The sequence below is a fragment of the Carassius carassius genome, chromosome 22, assembly GCF_963082965.1.
Source record: "Carassius carassius chromosome 22, fCarCar2.1, whole genome shotgun sequence".
NCBI classification, from domain to species: domain Eukaryota; kingdom Metazoa; phylum Chordata; class Actinopteri; order Cypriniformes; family Cyprinidae; genus Carassius; species Carassius carassius.
In genome coordinates this window covers 29426008-29450175 of record NC_081776.1, presented here as the reverse complement: position 1 = coordinate 29450175, position 24168 = coordinate 29426008, and the positions used below count along the sequence as shown (strand labels likewise).

The 24168-nt window shown below is 36.9% G+C and overlaps 1 protein-coding gene across 3 annotated transcripts in view; it reads left to right on the top strand.

Annotated features, from left to right (window-relative positions):
- LOC132099188 (NACHT, LRR and PYD domains-containing protein 12-like) overlaps positions 1 to 24168 on the top strand; it is a 237314-nt gene that overhangs the window by 179780 nt on the left and 33366 nt on the right. The window contains exons 8-9 of one of the 3 annotated variants that reach the window (XM_059505633.1): positions 20957 to 21130; positions 21225 to 21398. The exons of 1 other annotated variant lie outside the window; for it this stretch is intronic. In XM_059505633.1, the coding sequence (XP_059361616.1) occupies positions 20957 to 21130; positions 21225 to 21398 (348 nt within the window). The remainder of the gene's footprint in view (positions 1 to 20956; positions 21131 to 21224; positions 21399 to 24168) is intronic. One more of the 3 variants, XM_059505634.1, reaches the window with a different exon arrangement.

Here is a 24168-nt window from a genome sequence, read left to right as displayed (position 1 = left end):
ATAAATAGTATCAATTTAAGCAATGCCATTCAAGTAAAAAAAAAAGCAAATAAAATTTAACAGCAATATCTCAGATATTGTAACTTATTCTGTCAGTTGTGCAACCTTTTCTTTCAGATGAGAAAACTCAGCCAGTGAGCTTTAGTGTGTGTCATCTTTTTTTACCAGTCGGGGACCGGCGGCCACAGTATCACTTGTGCTCGCACATGCAGCCTAGTGATGCATGGGTCGGTTTTTTTCCAACCCGCGGGTCCTGCTTTTATGAAATTATAGCCCGCAAATAAAGTCAAAATTCATTACCCACCCTGACCCGCGCATCGGGGACATCACGGAAGATACGTTGCTACTTAGACCTTTGTATTGTAACCTTATCAAAGAACCTAATAAAATATGAAAATATATATTCCACATATTTAATATAGGCTATATGAAATTGCACTAGTGATGGTTCGTCCGTGAACGAATCTTTAAGGTGAACAAATTTTTCTCGTTCAGGTAATCCACTGACTCATATTTCTTGTTCACTGAAGTTCCTCCCTCCACAGCAGCGCGCGAGCAAGGCGCTATTAGCAGCGCATGCGCAGCTCGTGAACAGCTCTGTGAACTGTTTCATCCTGTCAAATAGTTACTCAAGATGTGACGGAGCATGTGATTTGTTGAATGTAGTGAACCCATACGCCCTTCACTGAGCGAGATCGAGAGATCTCATTCGTGAACTAGTTAAATGAACTGATACATCTCATTTATGAACGAAATTAATGAGTATACAAGGTCAGTGAGCCAAGCATGTAAATCTCATTCAGCAATCAGAAGATACAAAGCGAAGTTATAGATGCTGTGCAGATATGCTTGTTTTCATATTTAGCATAGGCCTACAGAACATAACTCCTTGTTTAATCCCCGATTAATGTGAATATTATATATGAACTGTCTGACCAAACAATTCAAATGTTAATTATGCAAGAAAACCTCGTGCTTTGTTCATCTGAACAACTTATTTAAACTATTTAATGCGATTATGCTGACATAAGTAAAGTCATTTAGTAAACATTTAGTAAAGCCAAATCAGTTTAGTAAAGCCACTAATGCAGCCATCTCGCTGTAGTGCTTTTTTGCTGCTTGCGGGAGGAGAAAAAACACAGACGTCCATAAGGAGGCACTGGAAGCCTGCGTTGCACACACCAACATGAAATATGTCTCTTACAAATCAGGAACGCAGTCATTCTTTGAAGTATCGATACTAATAAATTTAGGAATCGTGACGTTTTTAATTTCTGAGAATTGCGATACTTTTGAAGTATCGTTGCACCGTGCAACAATAATTAATAGTTAGTAAGGTAGTTGTTAAGTTTCGGTAAGGTGTAGGAATTAAGGGATCTAAAATGTGGTCATGCAGAATAAGGCATTAATATGTGCTTTATAAGTACTAATAAACAGTTAATATGTAAGTAATGTGCATGCTAATAAGCAACTAGTTAATAGTGAGAATTGACCCATAAAATAAAGTGTTACCATTAAAGTTGACCAATAGGTGGAACTGGCACCAGTCATCTGGCACTATCACTATCATCGATCCATGATTACAGTCACACACAAAAAGTTCATTTAAGCAGGTCAAAACATTTTAAATAAAGCCTCACAAACTGATGTGATGTGCTAAATGAATCATCAGCTTTTAACAACATTAGGCAGCATTGCCTAGAGATGATCTCAATCAATACAAGAAGTGATCTAAAAAGAACATAAAACATTCAGAAATTGTAAAATTGAAACCAAATTTTTTGGGATGGTCTGTGCTGTTTTCAGCAGTATGAATTTACATAAGTTATTAATAATGATGATCATGCTGATATGACAAATATTTCTCCAATTTGTTTAATGCTTTATCAGTCTAATTTATTTGTTTATAATTATAGAATTGCAAAACTTCTTGAAAACTCACAAAAACAACATGAAGAAGAAAGCAAAATTTATTTTTGAGGGCAACAAAGAAAACGACATGGATCTTGAAACTGTTTACACAGAACTGTTCATCACAGAGGGAGATATGAAAGATGTCAATCAGGAACATGAGATTCTGAAGATTGATGATGCTTTCAGGAAAAAGAAAACACTGGACAAACTAATCAAATGCAATGATATATTTACTGAACTGAGGAAAAACAATGAAGAGAAGATTGTGCTGACCAAGGGAGTTGCTGGCATCGGAAAAACTGTCTCTGTGCACAAGTTCATCCTGGACTGGGCAGAAGGAAACACCAATCAGGATATAGACTGTGTCTTCCTGCTTCCATTCAGAGAGATCAACTTAATGTCAAATGAAAATTTCAGTCTCCATGAGATTCTGCTGGAATTTTATCCTGAACTGGAGGACATGGAGAAATCAAAGTTATATGAGGAACTTAAGATAGCATTTATATTTGATGGACTTGATGAGAGTCGCTTGGCTCTAAATTTTAATAGTAGATCTTTAAACACTGTTGAGAAAAAATCATCTGTAGATGTGCTGTTTACAAGTCTGGTCAAAAAGAAACTGCTACCATCAGCTCTTGTGTGGGTGACATCACGACCAGCAGCAGCCAATCAGATCCCTCCTCTGTATGTGGGTTTGTACACAGAGGTGAGAGGATTCACTGACCAACAGAGGGAGGAGTACTTCAGGAAGAGAATCACGGATGAGACTCAAGCCTCCAGAATCATCTCACACATTAAGATGTCTCGCAGTCTTTACATCATGTGCCATATTCCTGTGTTCTGCTGGATAACAGCCACAGTACTTCAGGATATTCTCATCAAGAACAATGCAGAAAACATCAGCACAACACTCACTGAAATTTACATTCACTTCCTGCATATACAGATGAACATAAAGAGCCAGAAGTATGATAAAAAAGTACAAAGACAACGCACAAAGCTCTTGCGTTCAAATAAAAAAATGATCCTGAAATTAGCCAAACTAGCATTTAAACAGCTGAAGAAGGAAAACATTGTGTTCTATGAGAAAGATCTGAAAGAATGTGGTATTAATGTGAGTAAAGACACTGAGTTCACAGGAATGATCGCTGAGATCTTTAGGATGGAAGATGGACTTTATAAGACAAAGGTCTTCTGCTTTGTGCATCTGAGTGTTCAGGAGTTTCTTGCTGCAGTGCATGTGTTCATCTGCTACCTGAACAAGAACATGCGAGACCTTCTGTTTTTCTTTAAAGATTCAGAAACTACAGCCAGACAAATGCTTCACTTCATCTTTAGAAATGTCACATTTCAAGACTTAATAAAGCGAGCCACTGATAAAGCCATGCAGAGTAAGAGAGGACATCTGGACCTTTTCCTGAGGTTTCTGATGGGAATTTCACTGGAATCCAGTCAGAAACGGCTCAAAGGCCTGATCACACACACTGAAGACACCACAGAGAGCATCATACAAATATGTGAACACATTAAAGAAATACAAAAAGGTGACATCTCAAATGAAGCAACAGTCAACCTATTTTACTGCTTACTTGAACTGAAAGATAATTCATTATATGATGAAATCCAGACATACCTCAGTTCAGATGCACATCCAGGAAGAGACCTCTCATCTTCAATGTGCACAGTGTTGACCTACATACTGCTGATGTCAGAGAAGGTGCTGGATGAGTTTAACCCAAAGAGGTTCACGTCAAAACAAGCAGACTACAAGAGACTCATTCCAGCTGTGAGATGCTGCAGAAAAGCCTTGTAAGTAATTTCACTGACTGCTGTTTTGTTCTACATCACCAAATAATTACATATCAAAATACTATGTGAAATATTTTTCTGTCCAGATTATGAAGGCTACAATAAATTATTGCAGAATGACTGAACATTAGAAAATAATATGTTTAAACATTCTCTTTTGGCAGATTTCACAGTTGTTGTTTTGATGAAACATGCTGTGAAACCATGTCTTCTGCTCTACAATCATCAAACTCTCATCTGACAGAGCTGGACCTGAGCAGCAATCACCTGCAGGATTCAGGAGTGAAGCTGCTGTCTGATGGCCTGAAGAGTTCAAACTGTCAACTGAACATACTAAGGTATGACATTCACATTCACTGAATCACTGATTAAATATGTGGATGAATACGTGTTTCTTAACTATACTGCCCTACAAAGGCAAAAGACCTCGCTAAAGTGTGAAACTGAGCAAAATTACTAAAGATTTTTATCAAATTAATTATAGGTAGGACACTGGAATTTTAACAATTCTATGTTTTAGTGATAAAAGTTATCTAAATGAAAAAATTGTGACCGCAAACTTTATTTTTTTCCCCCTATTTTGAAGTTAACGTGCACTGCCTTTGCATTGTCTGCAAAACGTTGAAAGTCACACCAAAGCAAAAGGCAGTAGCTAACTTCCATATTATCAATAATTGGTTGCTGATCACCATTTAAAAAATCGTCATAGTGACACCTGTATAAAATATAGTAATAATGGGCTGTCTCATATAGGATATTGCATATGGTAATGTGACTGTAATAAGCGTTTTATTTTTTTTTTGATTGTAACAAGCAGACTAAAAGTTAAACATGAGTGGATACCATGGATACCAGTTTATTTGCTATGCTTAGTAAAGTAAAAGAATGCTAGACATAGCATAGTTGATTTTATTTGATTTTATTTATTTGTATGAAATAGCCTTAAATATTAAAAGAACATATAGCCATACCAAATAGCCACAACTATATAACTTTAAAGAATGACTTGTGGATTGATGTGAAAACCAACAAATGGAAATAATATGCTCAGAATGCATGGATTGATTTTATTGGGTTACAAGAAAAGGTAGGAAATGGATTTAATTGCGAAGTGTTAGTAGGCTACTGATTTTATAATCGATCATGCTAGCTACGGCATTCGAGTCCACACATCCAACTAGAAACTACCGCCAGGTGGTGCAAAGGGACAGATTGCAAAATGAATGTAATTGTAAACTGAGATAAAAGAAGTAAAACAACAATAACATTATTATATAACATTGTAACATCTTTAAAAAAACATTAATAAAAATGTACAGTGAGTTAATTTCAAAACGTAGGATAGTCTTAGGCTACAGTCTACTCATCAAAAATTAGAAGACCTCTACACAAAGGATCATATGCATGTTATTAAACAGTAAATAAATATGAGGCATATATATATATATATATATATATATTTCATTTTCAATTTCGGTTCATTCTTGGTTTTAAAAAATCTTCAGTTTCCATATGCAGAGCGAAATGAAAACGGTCAAGCATTTAGCAATAATTATTATTAACTCTGTTATTATTCTTGATTTTTCAAACTACTAACACTTAGCATTTTTGAATTATGCCTTATGTGTGACCAAAAATGTAGTATTATCTGTTTCAGTGGGTTGTTTGCTTCACCTATTTATGTAGGCTACAATTATTCAAAAAATATATATAATAAATAAATATTGATAATAATAATAAAATATTGTAATTAAAAAATGCCATCGGCCTGAGTAAATTTGACCATTATAGAATTGTGACTTTGAGTTGGAGGAGACTTGTCTTTCCATTTAAGCAGTATCCGCCATCGATCTAAAAGAGTAGTAAATGCTATGAGGCTTTCGTTGTTTTGATTTAAGTGAAAATGCTCCAGTACAATGCCGAATACAGGGATTATTGCATTAGGCTCCAAGACTGTCCCCAATGTGTCTGAAATAAACTTTAATATAGACTTCCAAAAATCTTCAAGTTTGTGTGAGACAGTGTTCCTGGTTCGGTTTCACATCTATCACAGTGAGGACTTATGTCTGACTTAAATTTTGCCAGCTTTACTTTAGACCAATGCAATCTATGAATTTTAAATTGAATCACCCGATATCTTTGACATGTTGAAGATGAATTAATATTTTTCAATATAAATACCTATACACCATCAGAGATTCCTATATCCAGTTCCTCTTCCCACAATCTTTTCACATGAGCCAGAAGTCCCATATTATGATAATTCATTGCATTATAGATTTTACCAATGGCCCCCTTAGAGTATGGACTTACTTTTAAAACGGTCTCAAAAAGTGTCTCAGGTGGTAATGAGGGGAAGTGACTAATAGATGCTGCAACAAAACTGCGAAGTTGGAGATATTTAAAGAAGTGTGTGTTGGGGATTTGGAATTTAATTTTCACTTGCAGAAAGGTTGCAAAATTGCCTTCGATATACATATCCTTTAGTACCCGAAGGCCATTTACAGACCAGGCATCAAAAGAATCCTCTATAATAGAAGGTGTAAACATGTGATTTCTTACTATGGGAGCATAGACTGATATATTGTTAAGTGAAAAATGTCTTCTAAACTGTCCCCATATTTTGAAGGAGTGCTTAACCACTGGATTCATAGAGTATTTATATATTGGATGAGGTGACGGCAAGGTTGAGCAGAGCAATGCATGTAAAGAAGCAAGATGGCATGATAAATTCTCAAGGGATAGCCACTTAAGACCACCAGCATGTGATTTAAACCAGTATAACATAGCACGAACATTGGCTGCCCAATAATAGTACTGAAAATTGGGTAATGATAGTACTCCATGTTCTCTGTGTCGCTGCCCAACACTTTTACGGATACGTCGATTTTTCCCATTCCATACAAAACTGATACCAGCTTGTCTATCAGTAGGAAAAACGATTTGGTCAAAAATATCGGGATACACTGGAACAGAAAGAAATCTAGGTAGGACATTCATCTTGATGTTTATCCTACCTCCTAGTGATAGCAGTAGTGTACCTCAACGCTCAAAATCTTGTTTTATAGAGTATCAATGGTATAAAATTTGTTTCATAGAGATTCTTATAGTTATTAGTAACCCATATACCTAAACACTTAAATTTATCTTTACTCAATTTAAATAAGGAATTAATTTTAAGGAATTTTAGTAAGGAATTAAATGTGATAAGTCTGGCTGCAGCATTAATCGGCATGAGTTAACTTTTTTGCATGTTTATTTTGCATCCTGATATTTTCCCAAAGCTATCAAGTATTGACATTAGACGAGGCAGGGTCTTAAGTGGCTCAGACACATACAGTCATGGCCAAAAGTTATGAGAATTACATAAATATTGGAAATTGGAAAAGTTGCTGCTTAAGTTTTATAATAGCAATTTGCATATACTCCAGCATGTTATGAAGAGTGATCAGATGAATTGCATAGTCCTTCTTTGCCATGAAAATTAACTTAATCCAAAAAAACCTTTCCACTGCATTTCATTGCTGTCATTAAAGGACCTGCTGAGATCATTTCAGTAATCATCTTGTTAACTCAGGTGAGAATGTTGACGAGCACAAGGCTGGAGATCATTATGTCAGGCTGATTGGGTTAGAATGGCAGACTTGACATGTTAAAAGGAGGGTGATGCTTGAAATCATTGTTCTTCTATTGTTAACCATGGTGACCTGCAAAGAAACGCGTGCAGCCATCATTGCGTTGCATAAAAATGGCTTCACAGGCAAGGATATTGTGGCTACTAAGAATGCACCTAAATCAAAAATTTATAGGATCATCAAGAACTTCAAGGAAAGAGGTTCAATTCTTGTAAAGAAGGCTTCAGGGCGTCCAAGAAAGTCCAGCAAGCGCCAGGATCGTCTCCTAAAGACGATTCAGCTGCGGGATCGGAGTGCCACCAGTGCAGAGCTTGCTCAGGAATGGCAGCAGGCAGGTGTGAGCGCATCTGCATGCACAGTGAGGCGAAGACTTTTGGAAGATTGCCTGGTGTCAAGAAGGACAGCAAAGAAGCCACTTCTCTCCAAAAAAAAAACATCAGGGACAGATTGATCTTCTGCAGAAAGTATAGTAAATGGACTGCTGAGGACTGGGGCAAAGTCATATTCTCTGATGAAGCCCCTTTCCGATTGTTTGGGGCATCTGGAAAAAGGCTTGTCCGGAGAAGAAAAGGTGAGCGCTACCATCAGTCCTGTGTCATGCCAACAGTAAAGCATCCTGACACCATTCATGTGTGGGGTTGCTTCTCATCCAAGGGAGTGGGCTCACTCACAATTATGCCCAAAAACACAGCCATGAATAAAGAATGATAGCAAAACACCCTCCTACAGCAACTTCTTCCAACAATCCAACAACAGTTCGGTGAAGAACAATGCATTTTCCAGCACGATGGAGCACCGTGCCATAAGGCAAAAGTGATAACTAAGTGGCTCGGGGACCAGAATGTTGAAATTTTGGGTCCATGGCCTGGAAACTCCCCAGATCTTAATCCCATTGAGAACTTGTGGTCAATCCTCAAGAGGCGGGTGGACAAACAAAAACCCACTAATTCTGACAAACTCCAAGAAGTAATTATGAAAGAATGGGTTGCTATCAGTCAGGATTTGGCCCAGAAGTTGATTGAGAGCATGCCCAGTCGAATTGCAGAGGTCCTGAAAAAGAAGGGCCAACACTGCAAATACTGACTCTTTGCATAAATGTCATGTAATTGTCGATAAAAGCCTTTGAAACATATGAAGTGCTTGTAATTATATTTCAGTACATCACAGAAACAACTGAAACAAAGATCTAAAAGCAGTTTAGCAGCAAACTTTTTGAAAACTAATATTTATGTAATTCTCAAAACTTTTGGCCACGACTGTACAAGAAGGTATCATCTGCATGGAGGGACACTTTATGTTTGGATTCAATCTAATTTACTTTTACCCTTTTATCAATTAAAGAAATAACTGCTTGTCTTGTGGTTTCTGGTAACGACCCTGAGGTGAAGGACTCATCATAGACAGCCAGTAGGATAGGGTAAAGTTCTGAGGAAAGAAAGGCCCCGGCGATTTTCCACTTTGCATGGTGGCAATTGCTTTCAATATTTCAACCTTTGAAAATGGCCTTTCCAAATCTAATGCATATTGTTCATCAATAGTAGGCAGAGTAAATTTGCTAAAAAATGAATCAAACACTACCTCATTTGTACTGGATTCAGATGTGTATAGTTGCGAATAATACTCCAAAAACCTATTATTAATCTCTACTGGATCAGTCAATTTTGTATCGTGCTCATCAATAATTTCAAGGATTGACTGGTCGACGCTTTGTTGCCATAGTTGATGAGCTAAGATTTTTTTCTATTTTTTCGCCGTGTTCATAAGACTTTAAAGGTTCTCAATAAGTTTCATAGATAACAGATTGAATTCTGTCTGAAGAGCTTATCATTCTGTGGCGAGGGGGCGTGGTTTGGCAGAGTCTGTAATGGGAGAGAGATGACGGAGCAGAGCGAGGTGTAAGTAGGTCAAGTGCAAATGATAAACACGTGTGTTTGATTTCAGTAATTGGCGTGGAGAGACCGGATATACGCCGGAGCACGACAGAGGGAGATAGAGAGAGACAATCTGGGACCTCGTGAACAGAGCTGGGAGTGACACGACAGGAAGTCTGAGTTACTGAGCAGTATTGTGCAAGGGCACACTGAACGCGCTTGGTGTGCACTGTTGTTGATTATTGTACAAATAAAAACGAGAGTCCTAGCCTCAAGCCGACCCCTGTCTTCTTCCTTCCTGAGCATAACTGAGTCGAACCTCATCACACATTCCTTAAAAAATCAACTGATGGCGAGTGTGAGAGAACCCCATCGATTTGCAGGATATCACTTTCTATCTTTTTAAGCCTTTCCTGTAGTTTTTTCTTTACACAGGCACTATACGATATGATTTGGCCTCTGAGATAGGCTTATAACGTTTCCCAAATTAGACAATATGATACCCCTGGGGTCCGGTTATGCTATGAAAACTCATGTATTTCCTTAGAAATAAATGCAACAAACTCACAATCTGAGAGTAGTAGTGTATTAAATCGCCACAGTCGATATCCACTATTTGTAGTAGGCAAGTTCAAAGTAGTTAACAATGGTGCATGGTCTGATATCACTATTGCCTGGTATTCACATTTACTGACTAATGAAAGTAAACTATTATCAACAAACAGATAATCGATTCGAGAATGTTTTGTGAACCGTTGAATAGAAGGAGTAGCATCTGCCCCTAGGATTTTGAAAGTGCCACACATCAGTCAATCCATAAGTTTTGAGAAGCTGATTAATTACTACTGTTGAACGAGTTACATAGTCTTGGGTGAACTACGATCCAGTGAGGGAAACAGTACACAATTAACATCTCCTCCTAATATGACACGATGTGTGTCTATATCAGGTTATCGAGAGAAGAGGCTGGTAAAAAATGCACTATATACACATTCGCTAAGACCACTGGGGTACTATTCAGTCTGCCCACTACTATTATATAACGGCCAGCAGAGTCAGCATCAACTTTTGATACTACAAACGGATATTATTTTTGATCAAAATAGCCGTTCCCCTAGATTTGGAATGAAAAATAGAGTGGAAAATTTGTCCCACCCATCCCCCTCTAAGTCTAAAATGGTCAGATGTGTTCAAGTAGGTTTCTTGCAGGAAGGCAATATCTGCATTCAGCTGCTTAAGGTGAGAGTACTTTTCGGCGTTTCACTGGATGATTTAGAGATTTAACATTCCAGCTAATTAAGTTTATCTGGCAAGTGCCTGATACATCAGTGCAAACGTTTATTTATATTAGTGTTAAGTATTTACAAATTATAGTAGTACGGATCCAGCCTATATAACCTTTATTCCACGTAAACAGAAGAGAGTCCCTCCTCTAATCCAGAGTTAGCAAAACAAAAAATAGGAGCAAACAATTTGGTACAACAGTAACTTCCCCAGTCACCAACTGGAACATGGTGATAAAATAACCCCTCGCAAATAACAAATCCACACATAAAGTGCTTTTTAAAGAGTTCTAGCTCTGCAGCTTGCTCTGCACAAACATGTTAACAAGATATTTTAATATAACCCCAATTACAAATAAAATAAAAAGATAAAAAACTGGTGCTTTTTATCTTCTAACAGACCTTAATACTGGTAAAAAAAAAAATATATATATATATATATATTAATAACTTAAATGTAGTCCCATATCAACAAGCCTCATTGTTATATTTTGCATTATTGTTTACCAAACTTAAGATCGTGTACTCATCAAAATAAAAGCGAAGCTAAGCCTCCTCACGCAGAATGCTGTACTTAACATACGTCATGGCCTCCGCTGCGTCTTGAAACTGCTTATCCGTCCCGTTATACGTGATCCGAAATCGGGCTGGATGTAGGAGACCATAGCGGACCCCCTCTCGTCCTCGAAGTAAGTTACGGGCCTCGTTAAATGCTAAATCTGTCGCGGGCTATACTCGGTGGGTAATCAGGAAAGATGAATATGCTTGAGCCGTTGCATTGTAGCGGGCCGGATTCCTGAGCGAGGCGGAGGATTTCTACACAATCTTGATAGGTATTGTAATTTTGCTATAATCGCTCTTGGTTTGCCATCCATCCGTTTCGCCTGCAAAGTGTGGTTGGATCTGTCAATCAGCATGTCTTTATCCATTTTAAGGACTTTTTTAATCAAATTAATGTTTTTTTTTTTTAATCATCTTGTCTTAGTTATAAATTTGACTGGTAAATGAATGATAAAGAACTATATTAAAACATGTTTTGAAAAATTTCTTTGTCATTTGAATATTGATTTTAAAATCGATTTAAAGGCTGTGTTGCAGGGTAAATTTTTCAAAGAAAAAGTGCAATTTGCTTGTTGGTAATAAACATTTAAACTGTTATCCATTGTATTTTATGTTGTTGGGTATCACAAAATGGAATATAATACGAAAAAGTAGGTACTATCTTACTGCGGTCTCCTTTCCCCTACAATGCATTGCACTACATCACGTTGGAGAGAGAATTTACCAAAGCCCGCCTTGAGAGCATTGAGAGTGACTAGAGAGACAAGTAGTAGACGAGAGTATTCAGATAGCGCAGATTATAGATAAAAACATAGATATAGATAGATAGACAGACAGACAGACAGATAGATATTGACCACTAGCGACCAAAACGCACTCGCTTCCCTACAGCACAAGCTTTCCAACGCAGTTTCCATGGGACGGCACCGCCCACACAAGCACCTGCCAAACACAGCGACAGACACGCTGTTACGTTTGCAACAACATTTTTACCGGAGGAAGAGATAAACGCTTAGAAATGCCCATAAAGACAAAGTTTACCAGTACTATGACACTCTGACAAAGGTTACCGGTACTTATCTGAACTAACGTCATGATCACTGCCACTAGATATAAAGAAAACATTGATTTTTCACTCGGTGCTATTCAATGACAGTAAAAAATATGTGCCGTTATTGTGCACTGCTGCTCGTAGACTAGCTCCAGTGCTCATTGCTGCATTTTTAAATGATATCAACTCACCAGGACACTTCACCAACTCTCCACTCATTCTCCTCGGACAATGCATTTAATTGGCTTTGACGGACATCAGTTGTTGGCAATTCCTCATTTGCTCTCTCATGTCTGCAGGTTCGAAATTACACGGCTTTGGGCCATCACACATGTTGGCTCATCCCAGTCAGTCGCTATAGTTCTAATGCTGCGTTCCAGGCAGGTTTTTAAGCATGAAATCACTATTTCATACCACGACTAACGACTTTGTACCGTTCCAGGCAAGATACACCAAACTTTCTGAGCGCAAGGAATTGTAGCTAGAATATTTATTTTATTGCAACGTTACATTGACCTAAAATCATTTTTTCAATGTGTACCACTTGCATAAACACTGTCACAGGTTTGACTGCCATTCCAGTGTACTTTCACGGGTTTAAGGTTGGAAAAACACTGGTTACGGGTTGCTTGGAACGCAGCATCATACTAGGCTGAGGCTGGCTACCTTTCCTCCACTTCTCCCCAACATGACGTCATCACCGAGTTACGTTAAAAAAAACATTAATACCAAAAACGTAAAAAACTGGTCTTTAAGACCATTTTTGAGACATTTTAAAAAATATACATATCTTGAGTGATTTATGTACCCATTAATCGAAAGTGGTGGTTAACATGCAACATGGCCTTTAAATCATAAATCTGATTTTTTTTTTTTTTTTTTTAGGCCATATGCTATCACCCAGCACTAAAAGCAAGATGTGATGACATTTTATTAATCCATCCATTCTTTAGAGTTTCAAAGATTTAGCTAAATCATGCAGGTTTAATTCATTTGTTTCTTGTTTTAGGCTAATTAGGCCTAAACAATGGGAATGAAATTATACAGTGCTTCACGTTTTACTAAACATGCAACAATTTCTTAATCAGTTTACAGACAAATGTCTTTTTCCCAAGAAATGATCTGTCAAAACAAAGGACAGGTAACGAATAACAAAAATGCATGTTGTTTTATTAAAAGGATAGTTCACCCAAAAATCAAAATTATGTCATTAATAACTCACCCTCATGTCGTTCCAAACCCTTGAGACCTCTGTTTATCTTCTGAACACAGTTTAAGATATTTTAGATTTAGTCCGAGGGCTTTCTGTCCCTCCATTGAAACTGTGTGCATGGTATACTGTCCATGTCCAGAAAGGTAAGAAAAACATCATCAAAGTAGTCCATGTGACATCAGAGGGTCAGTTAGAATTTTTTGAAGCATCAAAAATACATTTTGGTCCAAATATAGCAAAAACTACGACTTTATTCATCATTGTTTTCTCTTCCGTGTCTGTTGTAGAGAGTTCAAAACAAAGCAGTTTGTGATATCCGGTTCATGAACGAGTCATTCGATGTAACTGGATCTTTTTGAACCAGTTCACCAAATCGAACTGAATTGTTTTAAACGATTCGAGTCTCCAATACAATCGATTTACTTCGTGTGTGGGTTGATTTAAATAAGCCTGATATTATCACTCTTTCCGAAACATGGCTTAATAGCAATGTTTCAGATAAAGAAATTAATTTAACCAATTATGTTGTCTACAGATCTGATAGGTGCTCCAGGGGTGGAGGTGTGGCTATATATGTTTCTACAGGTCTTGTTTCTGAATTAATTATACCTTCGATTGATCCTTTATATTTTGAATGTATTTTTGTTAAGGTGGTTTTCCATTTAAATAAATGTATAATCATCGAGAGCATATACAGACCACCCTCTTTACCAGTGGAGTCCTTGATATCCACTTAATTCAGTTTTTGGTAAAAATGAGTTAATTTTACTAGGCGACTTCAATAAGAATTGGTTGGATATGTCATGTAGTAAAGAGCTACAAAAATATGCAGCAGATTTTTTTTAGCTAGCTAACATTAATTAATAAACATTTGTATTGTACTGAAAGCTAATTTTTTTAAATGTAACGTTACGTAGCAGATGCCAACTAAGTTAGCACTTAATCAAAATATCTAGACTAATTTTACAACATAAACCCACTCAAATACATCCATCACAACACTTAACATTAAGCTTAAATAGCTTAAAGGTAAATAATGGGTAAATAGCTTATTTTAACAGAATATCAGCTGAGGAGCATAACAACATACACAGATGGGGGCAGCTGTGGCCTAATGGTTAGAGAGCCGGACTAGTTACAAGAAGGTCGCTGGTTCGAGTCTCGGTGCTGTCAGGAGTTGTAGGTGGGAGGGAGTGAATGAACAGCGCTCTCTTCCACTCTCAATACCCATGACTGAAATGCCCTTGAGCAAGGCACTGAACCCCCAGTTGCTGGATATATAGCTGCCCACTGTTCTGGTTGTGTGTTCACTACTCACTGCTGTGTGTGTGCACTTGGATAGGTTAAAAGCAGAGCACCAATTCCAAGTATGGGTTACCATACTTGGCAAATGTCATGACTTTCACTTTTAAAAAAGAAAGCAACATAATATTGCTAATATTGCATCCTATCTTCTGCTGCACCTCTGTCATTTTCTGTGGGTCTCTGGAATTGTCAGTAAGCTGTCAACAAACTTAATTTTGGCCAGTCTACTCTTTAATATCTTGGACTTGACTGAGACCTGGATTCGTTGAGAAGACTCCACAACCCCTGCTGTTTTATCTAACAACTTTGTTTTCTCTCACCCCCCACCCCCCCCCCCCCCCCCCCCCCCCCCACATCAGGCTGGAAAGGTTCTGGTATTTTAATTTATAATAACTGGAAATACTGAACCCACTCTTCCCTATGCAATAAAAATTATTTTGAGTTCCATGCTATTATGATTTATAGAACCTCATATTGTTAAAACAGGATTGAAACCATTTGAGAGCATTACCTTGAATGCCCACCTAGTGCTCCAAACGAGAAATCAAAACAGAGTGGTCAATTGTAAAAAAAAAAAACAACGCCTTCAGAACACCAGCACCTCAGATCTAGCATGAAGAGTGAGTAAAATATAATTCAGAACTTTAACCAGTGCTGTTTCTGTACAATGGTTTTTCCTAAAAGCCGATTAGAACACTTTCGAAAATATTGTTATTAAACAGAGAGCTCTGTAGTTGGTGAAACAATTTTATTTAAAATTTTAGACATAAAAGGGAGATTTGAGACTGGCTTAAAATTAGTCAGCACTGTCGTATCTAAATTAGGCTTTTTAAGAAATGTACAATGACGTGCTTCATGTCATCTGGAACCATTGCCATTTCAAGGCAGCAAGGAGATGGAAAATCTAGCCTAATATCCCTTATCTTGTCCACAAAAAAATTAAGGAATTTGTCACACATAGCCAGAGACTAGGAGGGATTATGATTATGATTATGAAGGATTAATAGCCGCATTAAAAGTGGAAAAAAGTGCTCTTGAATTGTGAAGGTTCTTTTCATTCAAATCTGAAAAGTACTTTGCTCTTTTCGCCACTTTCTGATATTGTATCAGACTGTCCCTTAATATTTTATAAGAAACTTGAAGCTATCTTTTTTCCAATGTCTTTCAGCCTTTCTACAGTCCTGTCTTAGAGCGTGAGTATCCTCATTGAGCCTTTGGTTTGTGTTGCTTAGCTTTTTTAGGAGCCAGAGAGTTTAAAATATTAGCAGAGATGGTATTAAAATAATTAAAATAGTTTGTATCACTCAAATCATCACAAACTAAGTTGGATGATTGGGATAGCTCCTTAAAAACAGCTGAACACTCAGTACAAGTACAAACCCAATTCCAAAAAAGTTGGGACACTGTACAAATTGTGAGTAAAAAATGAATGGAATTATTTACAAATCGCATAAACTTACAGGTGCTGGTCATATAATTAGAATATCATCAAAAAGTTGATTTATTTCACTAATTCCATTCCATTATATTCATTCACTACACACAGACTGATATATTTCAAATGTTTATTTCTTTTATTTTTGTGATTAAAACTGACAACTAAGGAAAATCCCAAATTCAGTATCTCTGAAAATCAGAATATAACTTAAGACCAATATATAGAAAGTAATTTTAGAAATCTTGGCCGACTGAAAAGTATGAACATGAGATGTATGAGCAAGTACAGCACTCAATACTCAGTTGGGGCTCCTTTTGCCTGAATTACTGCAGCAATGCGGCGTGGCATGGAGTCGATCAGTCTGTGGCACTGCTCAGGTGTTATGAGAGCCCAGGTTGCTCTGATAGTGGCCTTCAGCTCTTCTGCATTCTTGGGTCTGGCATCAGAGAGCATAACTTTGAACCACTCAGCAGCAGTCCAGTCCCTTTTATCTTAAGACGCTTCTGATGCTGTCTGTTGTTCAAGAGTGGCTTGATACAAGGAATCCGACAGCTGAAACCCATATCTTGCATACGTCTTTGTGAATCTCCCCCACATTTTTTAATGGGTTTTGTTTCACAATCCTCTCCAGGTTATCCCCCTTTTTTCCCTTCCCTTCGCCTCTCTATTAATGTGCTTGGACACAGAGCTCTGTGAACAGCCAGCCTCTTTTGCAATGACCTTTTGTGTCTTGCCCACCTTGTGCAAGGTGTCAATGGTCGTCTTTTGGACAACGGTCAAGTCATCAGTCTTCCCCATGATTGTGTAGCCTACAGAACTAGACTGAGAGACCATGTAAAGGCTTTGCAGGTGTTTTGAGTTAATTAGCTGATTAGAGTGTGGCACCGGGTGTCTTAAATATTATACCTTTTCACAATATTCAGATTTTCTGAGATACTGAATTTGGGATTTTCCTTAGTTGTCAGTCATAAACATCAAAATTAAAAGAAATAAACATTTGAAATATATCTGTTTGTGTGTAATGAATAAATACACAAGTTTCACTTTATGAATGGAATTAATTAAATAAATCAACTTTTTGACAATATTCTAATTATATGACCAGCACCTGTATATTTTATTCACAATAGAATAGATAACATATTAAATGTTGAAAGTGAGACATTTTGAAATGCCATGCCAAATAGTAGCTCATGAGAGCTACACATTCCAAAAAAGTTGGGACTGGTAGCAATAAGAGGCCGGAAAAGTTAAATGTACATATAAGGAACTGCTGGAGGACCAATTTGCAACTTATTAGGTCAATTGGCAACATGATTGGGTATAAAAAGAGCCTCTCAGAGTGGCAGTGTCTCTCAGAAGTCAAGATGGGTAGAGGATCACCAATTCCCCCAATGCTGCGGCGAAAAATAGTGAAGCAATATCAGAAAGGAGTTTCTCAGAGAAAAATTGCAAAGACTTTGAAGATATAATCTACAGTGCATATCATCCAAAGATTCAGAGAATCTGGAACAATCTCTGTGTGTAAGGGTCAAGGCCGGAAAACCATACTGGATGCCCATGATCTTCGGCCCCTTAGGCGGCAATGCATCACATACAGGAATACTACTGTAATGGAAATCACAACATGGGCTCAGGAATACTTCCAGAAAACATTTTCGGTGAACACAATCCACAGTGCCATTCGCCGTTGCCGGCTAAACCTCTATAGGTCAAAAAAGAAGCCATCTAAACATGATCCAGAAGCGCAGGTGTTTTCTCTGGGCCAAGGCTCATTTAAAATGGACTGTGGCAAAGTGGAAAACTGTTCTGTGGTCAGACAAAACAAAATTTGAAGTTCTTTTTGGAAAACTGGGATGCCATGTCATCCGGACTAAAGAGGACAAGGACAACCCAAGTTGTTATCAGCGCTCAGTTCAGAAGCCTGCATCTCTGATGGTATGGGGTTGCATGAGTGCGTGTGGCATGGGCAGCTTACACATCTGGAAAGGCACCATCAATGCTGAAAGGTATATCCAAGTTCTAGAACAACATATGCTCTCATCCAGACGTTGTCTCTTTCAGGGAAGACCTTGCATTTTCCAACATGACAAGGCCAGACCACATACTGCATCAATTACAACATTATGGCTGCGTAGAAGAAGGATCTGGGTACTGAAATGGCCAGCCTGCAGTCCAGATTTTTGTGTCCTCAGTCCTCAGACATTTCAGACACAGTTGTATACATGGCCTTGTCCCAACTTTTTTTAAATGTGTTGATGCCATAAAATTATACATTTTCTCAGTTTAAACATTTGATATGTCATATATGTTGTATTCTGAATAAAATATTGAAATTTGAAACTTCCACATCATTGTTTTCTGTTTTTAATTCACAATTTGTACAGTGTCCCAACTTTTTTGGAATCAGGTTTGTAGTTGGTGTGATTGAACGCGACCAGCGAACAGCCTTATTAGGTCGAGTAATCTTAACATTTGTGGGGACTCTGAACGTAATAGTCTTGTGATCTGAGATAACATGATCATCTATTGCAAAATCACGTACTGACAAAGCATGAGAAGCGCTAAATCAAGGGTATGACCATGTGTATTAGTAGGAACATTCACAAGCTGTGCCAAATCTAAAGTCAATAAGGCTCAAACATTCTCTGGCTAAGAGATTAGCTGGGCAACACACATGTATATTAAAATCATCAAGGATTAAAAGTCTATCAAAATTGAGGATGTTTTCACCTAAAATGTGGAAAACTTGTTAATAAAGTCCTTATGTGGTTTACGTTTATGATAAATGACTGAGATGCCCATTTGTTAACAATAGTTTTGTTTAAAAATAGAAACCAGTCCACCACATTGACCCCCAAAGCCAGGAGAGTTTAAGCATTTGCAATCAGATGATACCAATTCAGAAAAAGGGCTCAGGAACACTGGGGTAAGCCAAGTTTCCCTGATAAACGAAAAGTCAAGTGTGCATGAATTAAAGTAATTGATGATAATCTTCTTGTTTGACACTGACCTGGCGTTAATCAATGACATCCTAATCTCTCAGGGCTCAAGTGGTCCGCACTGAAGCCCTGAATAGTGAACGGAGGTGACTAGTACAAATGCCACCTCGGCGCAGATGGCGTTAGAATCAGAAGACGGCGACCATCACAACATGGGGGTAGACATGTGTTATCATGTGTGGTTCAGGAGCTATGACACAAAATACATAATTTGGTTATGGTGGAAAGTGAAATGGTTGTCATGGCAACCACAAGGTGAATCTTTTTGTGATGGCTCCATTTCTGAAAAAGTTTTGGGGAGCCTGTCCTCCAACAAAAAATGAGCATATAGGTTTTTTTCTTTGAACTAAATTATTTGTAAGTACTTTATTAGTCTGTATTTATTATATTGTTAACAAAGTTGTTTAAAATGTTTACAAATACATGAAGTCTATCTCCAAACCTTAACATTACCACTTAAAAATATATTTATATACTTGTACTAGTTTTCACATAACGTGTAAACATTTTACTAGTTAAACATTTTCCGAACTATAATTCCTGACTAAATGTATATTCAAGTGAAACATTATGAATTTTCAATAACAATATACACTACTACTGTATAAAAAAAAGAATGTACAGTATATTGTCATTCCTTACCTACTTATTTGTATTGTATATTCTTTTATTATGTGTTTTTGTTCTGTCGCTGTCATTATGTTGCACTGCGGTGCTTCTGTAACAAAAAAACAAATTCCTCGTATGTGTAAACATACCTGGCAATAAAGCTCATTCTGATTCTAATACTATACCATTCAAAAGCTTGATGTAAATAATATAAATGTAACAAATAAATGTAAATGTAACAAATGTAACAAACAATGCTGTTCTTTCAATTTATCCCCAAAAACCCTGAAAAAATATTCTCAGCTCTTTTCATCATTAATAATAATAATATTAATAATAATGATAATAATAACAATAAATGTTTTTTTGTAGTACATCAGATTAAGGATTTCTGAAGGATTGTGTGACTGGAGTAATGATTGAAAGTCAGCTTTGTTCCTAATAAACTGTTTATCTGCACTCGCAAGTGAATATTAAATAATGTTGTGGGATAATTAAATATAAATAAACTACAAACATACAATTATATAGATTTATTATGCAGCTCATTATGCAGGCCTTTGTCTTCTCAGGTGTAAATCACAATGATATTCATGATAGTTGATGCCTACTCACATTATGACTTTTACCAACAAAAAGTGTCTTAGAAAATTTAAATCAATATATTGTTTTCTGTGAGTGAGTAAACAAGATGATTTTCACATAATATAGAAAGGAAAATTCTAGGCTACAAGCTCCAGTTCTCAAAAGTCCTGAAAACCAATGTTCTGTTCTGTATGTGTTTTATTGCCTTATTGTAGTGATTTAAAAAAATTTGTTTTTCACTAACCACGCATAACATTCTTTTTCTCAAAAACACAATCATGTACATACATGCTGCTCACATATGATTATAGCCCAGTTTGTGCTGATTACAGCGAGATTAGACTTTAGCCATTTAGATGTGTATAAGCAACTGAATAAAGCACAAATGTAAGGGCATGACAAAACTTCTCCAGGCCCCAAAAATACCCTTAGACCTCAGAGGGTTAAAAAGCAACACTTTGTTAATTACAGTGACAAATGATGAACTCACTATTTGTATAGTCTATTAATGTATTAACCAAAGTTTATAAACTATTAATGAAATTTTACAATTTTAAAATGAAATATAAGTACTTTGTTAATTAATTTGTATAATTATTATAAAATGTTACCAATAAAGTTTAATTAAAAAGTAATTATTAACAAAAAATATATAGCTGTGTGTTTTGTACTTTACACAGGCTGTGTGGATGTAATCTGACTTCTCAGTCCTGTGAAAGTTTGTCTTCAGCTCTACAATCCTCAAATTCCCATCTAAATGTGCTGGACCTGAGCAACAATGACCTGCAGGATTCTGGAGTGAAACTACTTTCTGAAGGTCTGAGGAGTCCAAACACTAAGCTGGAGATATTGAGGTTTGAGTTTCAAATACGTATTTTGCAAGGAAATTATTTAAAAACACAGTTAAAAAGTATTCTTTTACACAGTTATGGTGTTCCCCTTGTTCAGATTTCCCATCTGTAATCTTACTGCTCAGTCTTGTGGGAGTTTGTCATCAGTTTTACAATCCTCAAACTCTGTCCTGAGAGAGTTGGATCTGAGTAACAATGACCTGCAGGATTCAGGGGTGAAGCTTATTTCTGATGGTCTGAAGAGTCCGAACTGTCAGCTGGAGAAACTGAGGTAAATGGGTTTCCATAAAGTAATTAACAAAATGCTACCACAATAAATGGCTGTTGTTGTTGTTTTCCAAAACATGTTGGGAAATCCATAACTAGAGACATTTGCAGGCATATTTTTTTAATATTTATACAGATATTTGTAGATGTGGATTGCTCTACGACTGAAATGGCCTGAGACAATTACTAAACAAACTGCAAAACTGCTGCATTTTCAAAGATTGCTTCTGACACCACTGCAAAGGTAGCAGCATAGAACCTAACAGCCATGTGCAGGTCACCCTTTGTTACGGCAATGATGGTGAGGAAGCAAGTGCAAGTTAATGATAATAGATTTATTAGGGGAGTCAAGTGAACAGAGATGAACAGCAGGGACAACAGGTAGGTAGAGAGTTGATATCGCAGTAATCCAGGAAGTGGCGATGAGGTGAGGCAGCAGGAGAGCGTGACACATGAACTGAGATGAGCGATCCGATGTGGAATGGACAGGGTTACAGTGGTGAGAAGATCCAATGAAGAGACAAACGGGGAAGAAAACAGGAACAAGAAACCAGGCATACAACAGGAGGCTTCAAACAATTTGTATTGAGAATTGTTTCTAAATATTTGAAGCATCAAGAACCACTGGCTTTATAAAATATACATTTTATATTTTTATATACATTATGAAAATAAGTTATTTTTTTAAAGATTGCAAGCAAAGATATTTAGAGAGCCATAAATATTAGTGTTGTAATTTTACTGTAAATGTTTCAATTAATATTTTTATTTTCAAATATGTACAGATTAACTCTCAAAGGAGTCATATGATGCGATTTCAAGTTTTCCTCTCTCTTTGTAGTGTAACAAGCTCTTGTTGCATAAAGAAGATCTGTAAAGTTGCAAAGACTAAAGTCTCAAATCCAAAGAGATATTCTTTATAAAAGTTAAGACTCATCCACGCCCTCCCTCCTAAAATGTCTCATTCTAACACACCCTTACATGTCTGTGTCATGATGTGGGAAGATTTGCATAATGCTGCCCAAATGCTCACGTAAAGAAAAAAGGCATAACTTTTGATTCTCGCTGTTGCTGTCGGCGCCATGTCGTAGAGATGCTGTGTTTTGTTGTGAAAGTGAAACTACTTTGTTTAACCTCCCAAAAGAGGACTATTATGCCCCGCATCTAGGGGAATATAAAACACTAAAGAGGCATAATAAATAATTGTCTGGGTTGTGCAATTGGAATCCCAGCACACCTCCCTCCGGTCGATAATAACAAAAAAACAAATGCACAATATTAAAGCAAAAAGTTATATTTATTAACGAGTAACAAGTGAAATAAAGAGCAACTCTTCAGGTTGTCCAAGAAGCCAAAATAACAAACAAAACGAATTTAAAAAGAAAAGGAAACTTAATAACCTAATCAAATTACAAAAGAAAATACATTTGGGTACCTAACTCCCTGTCCAAAAACAAGGCAGGACACCCCTATGCTCCACACTGCTAAAATCATTTAAAAATAAGACAGTTCAAAGGTTATCACAAGTTGCACATTCACTTGAACTAATTAAAGTCTCTAAGACACAATTTGATCATCGGCCGGAGCTGTCAGTGTACTGTTTGAGTAAATGAATTACTCCGGGATATTGGTTTATTTTGACTCAGGGGAAGTGTCAGCCACGTTAAAAAAGTTAACAGCTTAAGTAATTTGTGGATTAATGATTATTGGAGACGTGAACCATTTCAAACGATTCAGTTTGATTTGGTGAACTGGTTCAACCGGTTAACTAAGAAGAACTGGTTAAATCGAATGATTTGTTCGCGAACCAAACATCACTACACTGCAGTGAACATGCTCACAACGAACCCGGAAGAGGAGACAATGTTGAATAAAGTCGTAGTTTATGTTATTTTTGGACCAAAATGTATTACCGAATATTCTAACTGACCCTCTGATGTCACATGGACTACTTTGATGATGTTTTTATTACCTTTCTGGACATGGACAGTATACCATACACACACTTTCAATGGACGAACAGAAAGCTCTCGGACTAAATCTAAAATATCTTAAACTGTGTTCCAAAGATGAACGGAGGTCTTACTGGTTTGGAACGACATGAGGGTGAGTCATTAGTGACATCATTTTCATTTTTGGGTGAACTATCCCTTTAAGTACATTTGAGATTTAAAAAATAATTTTTGTGCTTAAGGACAATAAGTATCAAATACTTTAAGACTTTTACTGAAATAATATTACAACTGATGTCTTCAACTTCTACCAAAGTAATTTTCTGGTATTATATCTGTACTTTTACTTGAGTATGACTTTCTATGATTTCTGGAGGCACCTCTTTTAGGAGCTTAGATTTAATATGGTCTAACATACATGTTGTTGGCTTAGATATTTTAACAAGTTTATACAATTCTTCCTTTCCTATAGTAGAGAATGAGTGGAACTATTCCTCGGGGGAACTATAGTGCACTTTCTGATGTGATACTATAGCTGATGACTGCATGGTTACAATTTTATCTCTAATAGTATCGATCGTAGAAGTAAAGTAGTTCCTAAAGTCATCACTGCTGTGGGAAATTTAATCACTTGTTGAAGCTTTATTTTTAATTAAATTAAGCACTGTATTGAATAAATACCTGGGGTTATGTTTGTTTTCTTCTAAAAGAGATGAACAGTAGTCAGATCTAGCCGTTTTTAACCTCTTAGCCTGCACCCCGACGCGGGCATCGTCAACACCCCTCAATTTGCACTTGTCAGTGTTTACGAATAGATTAAAT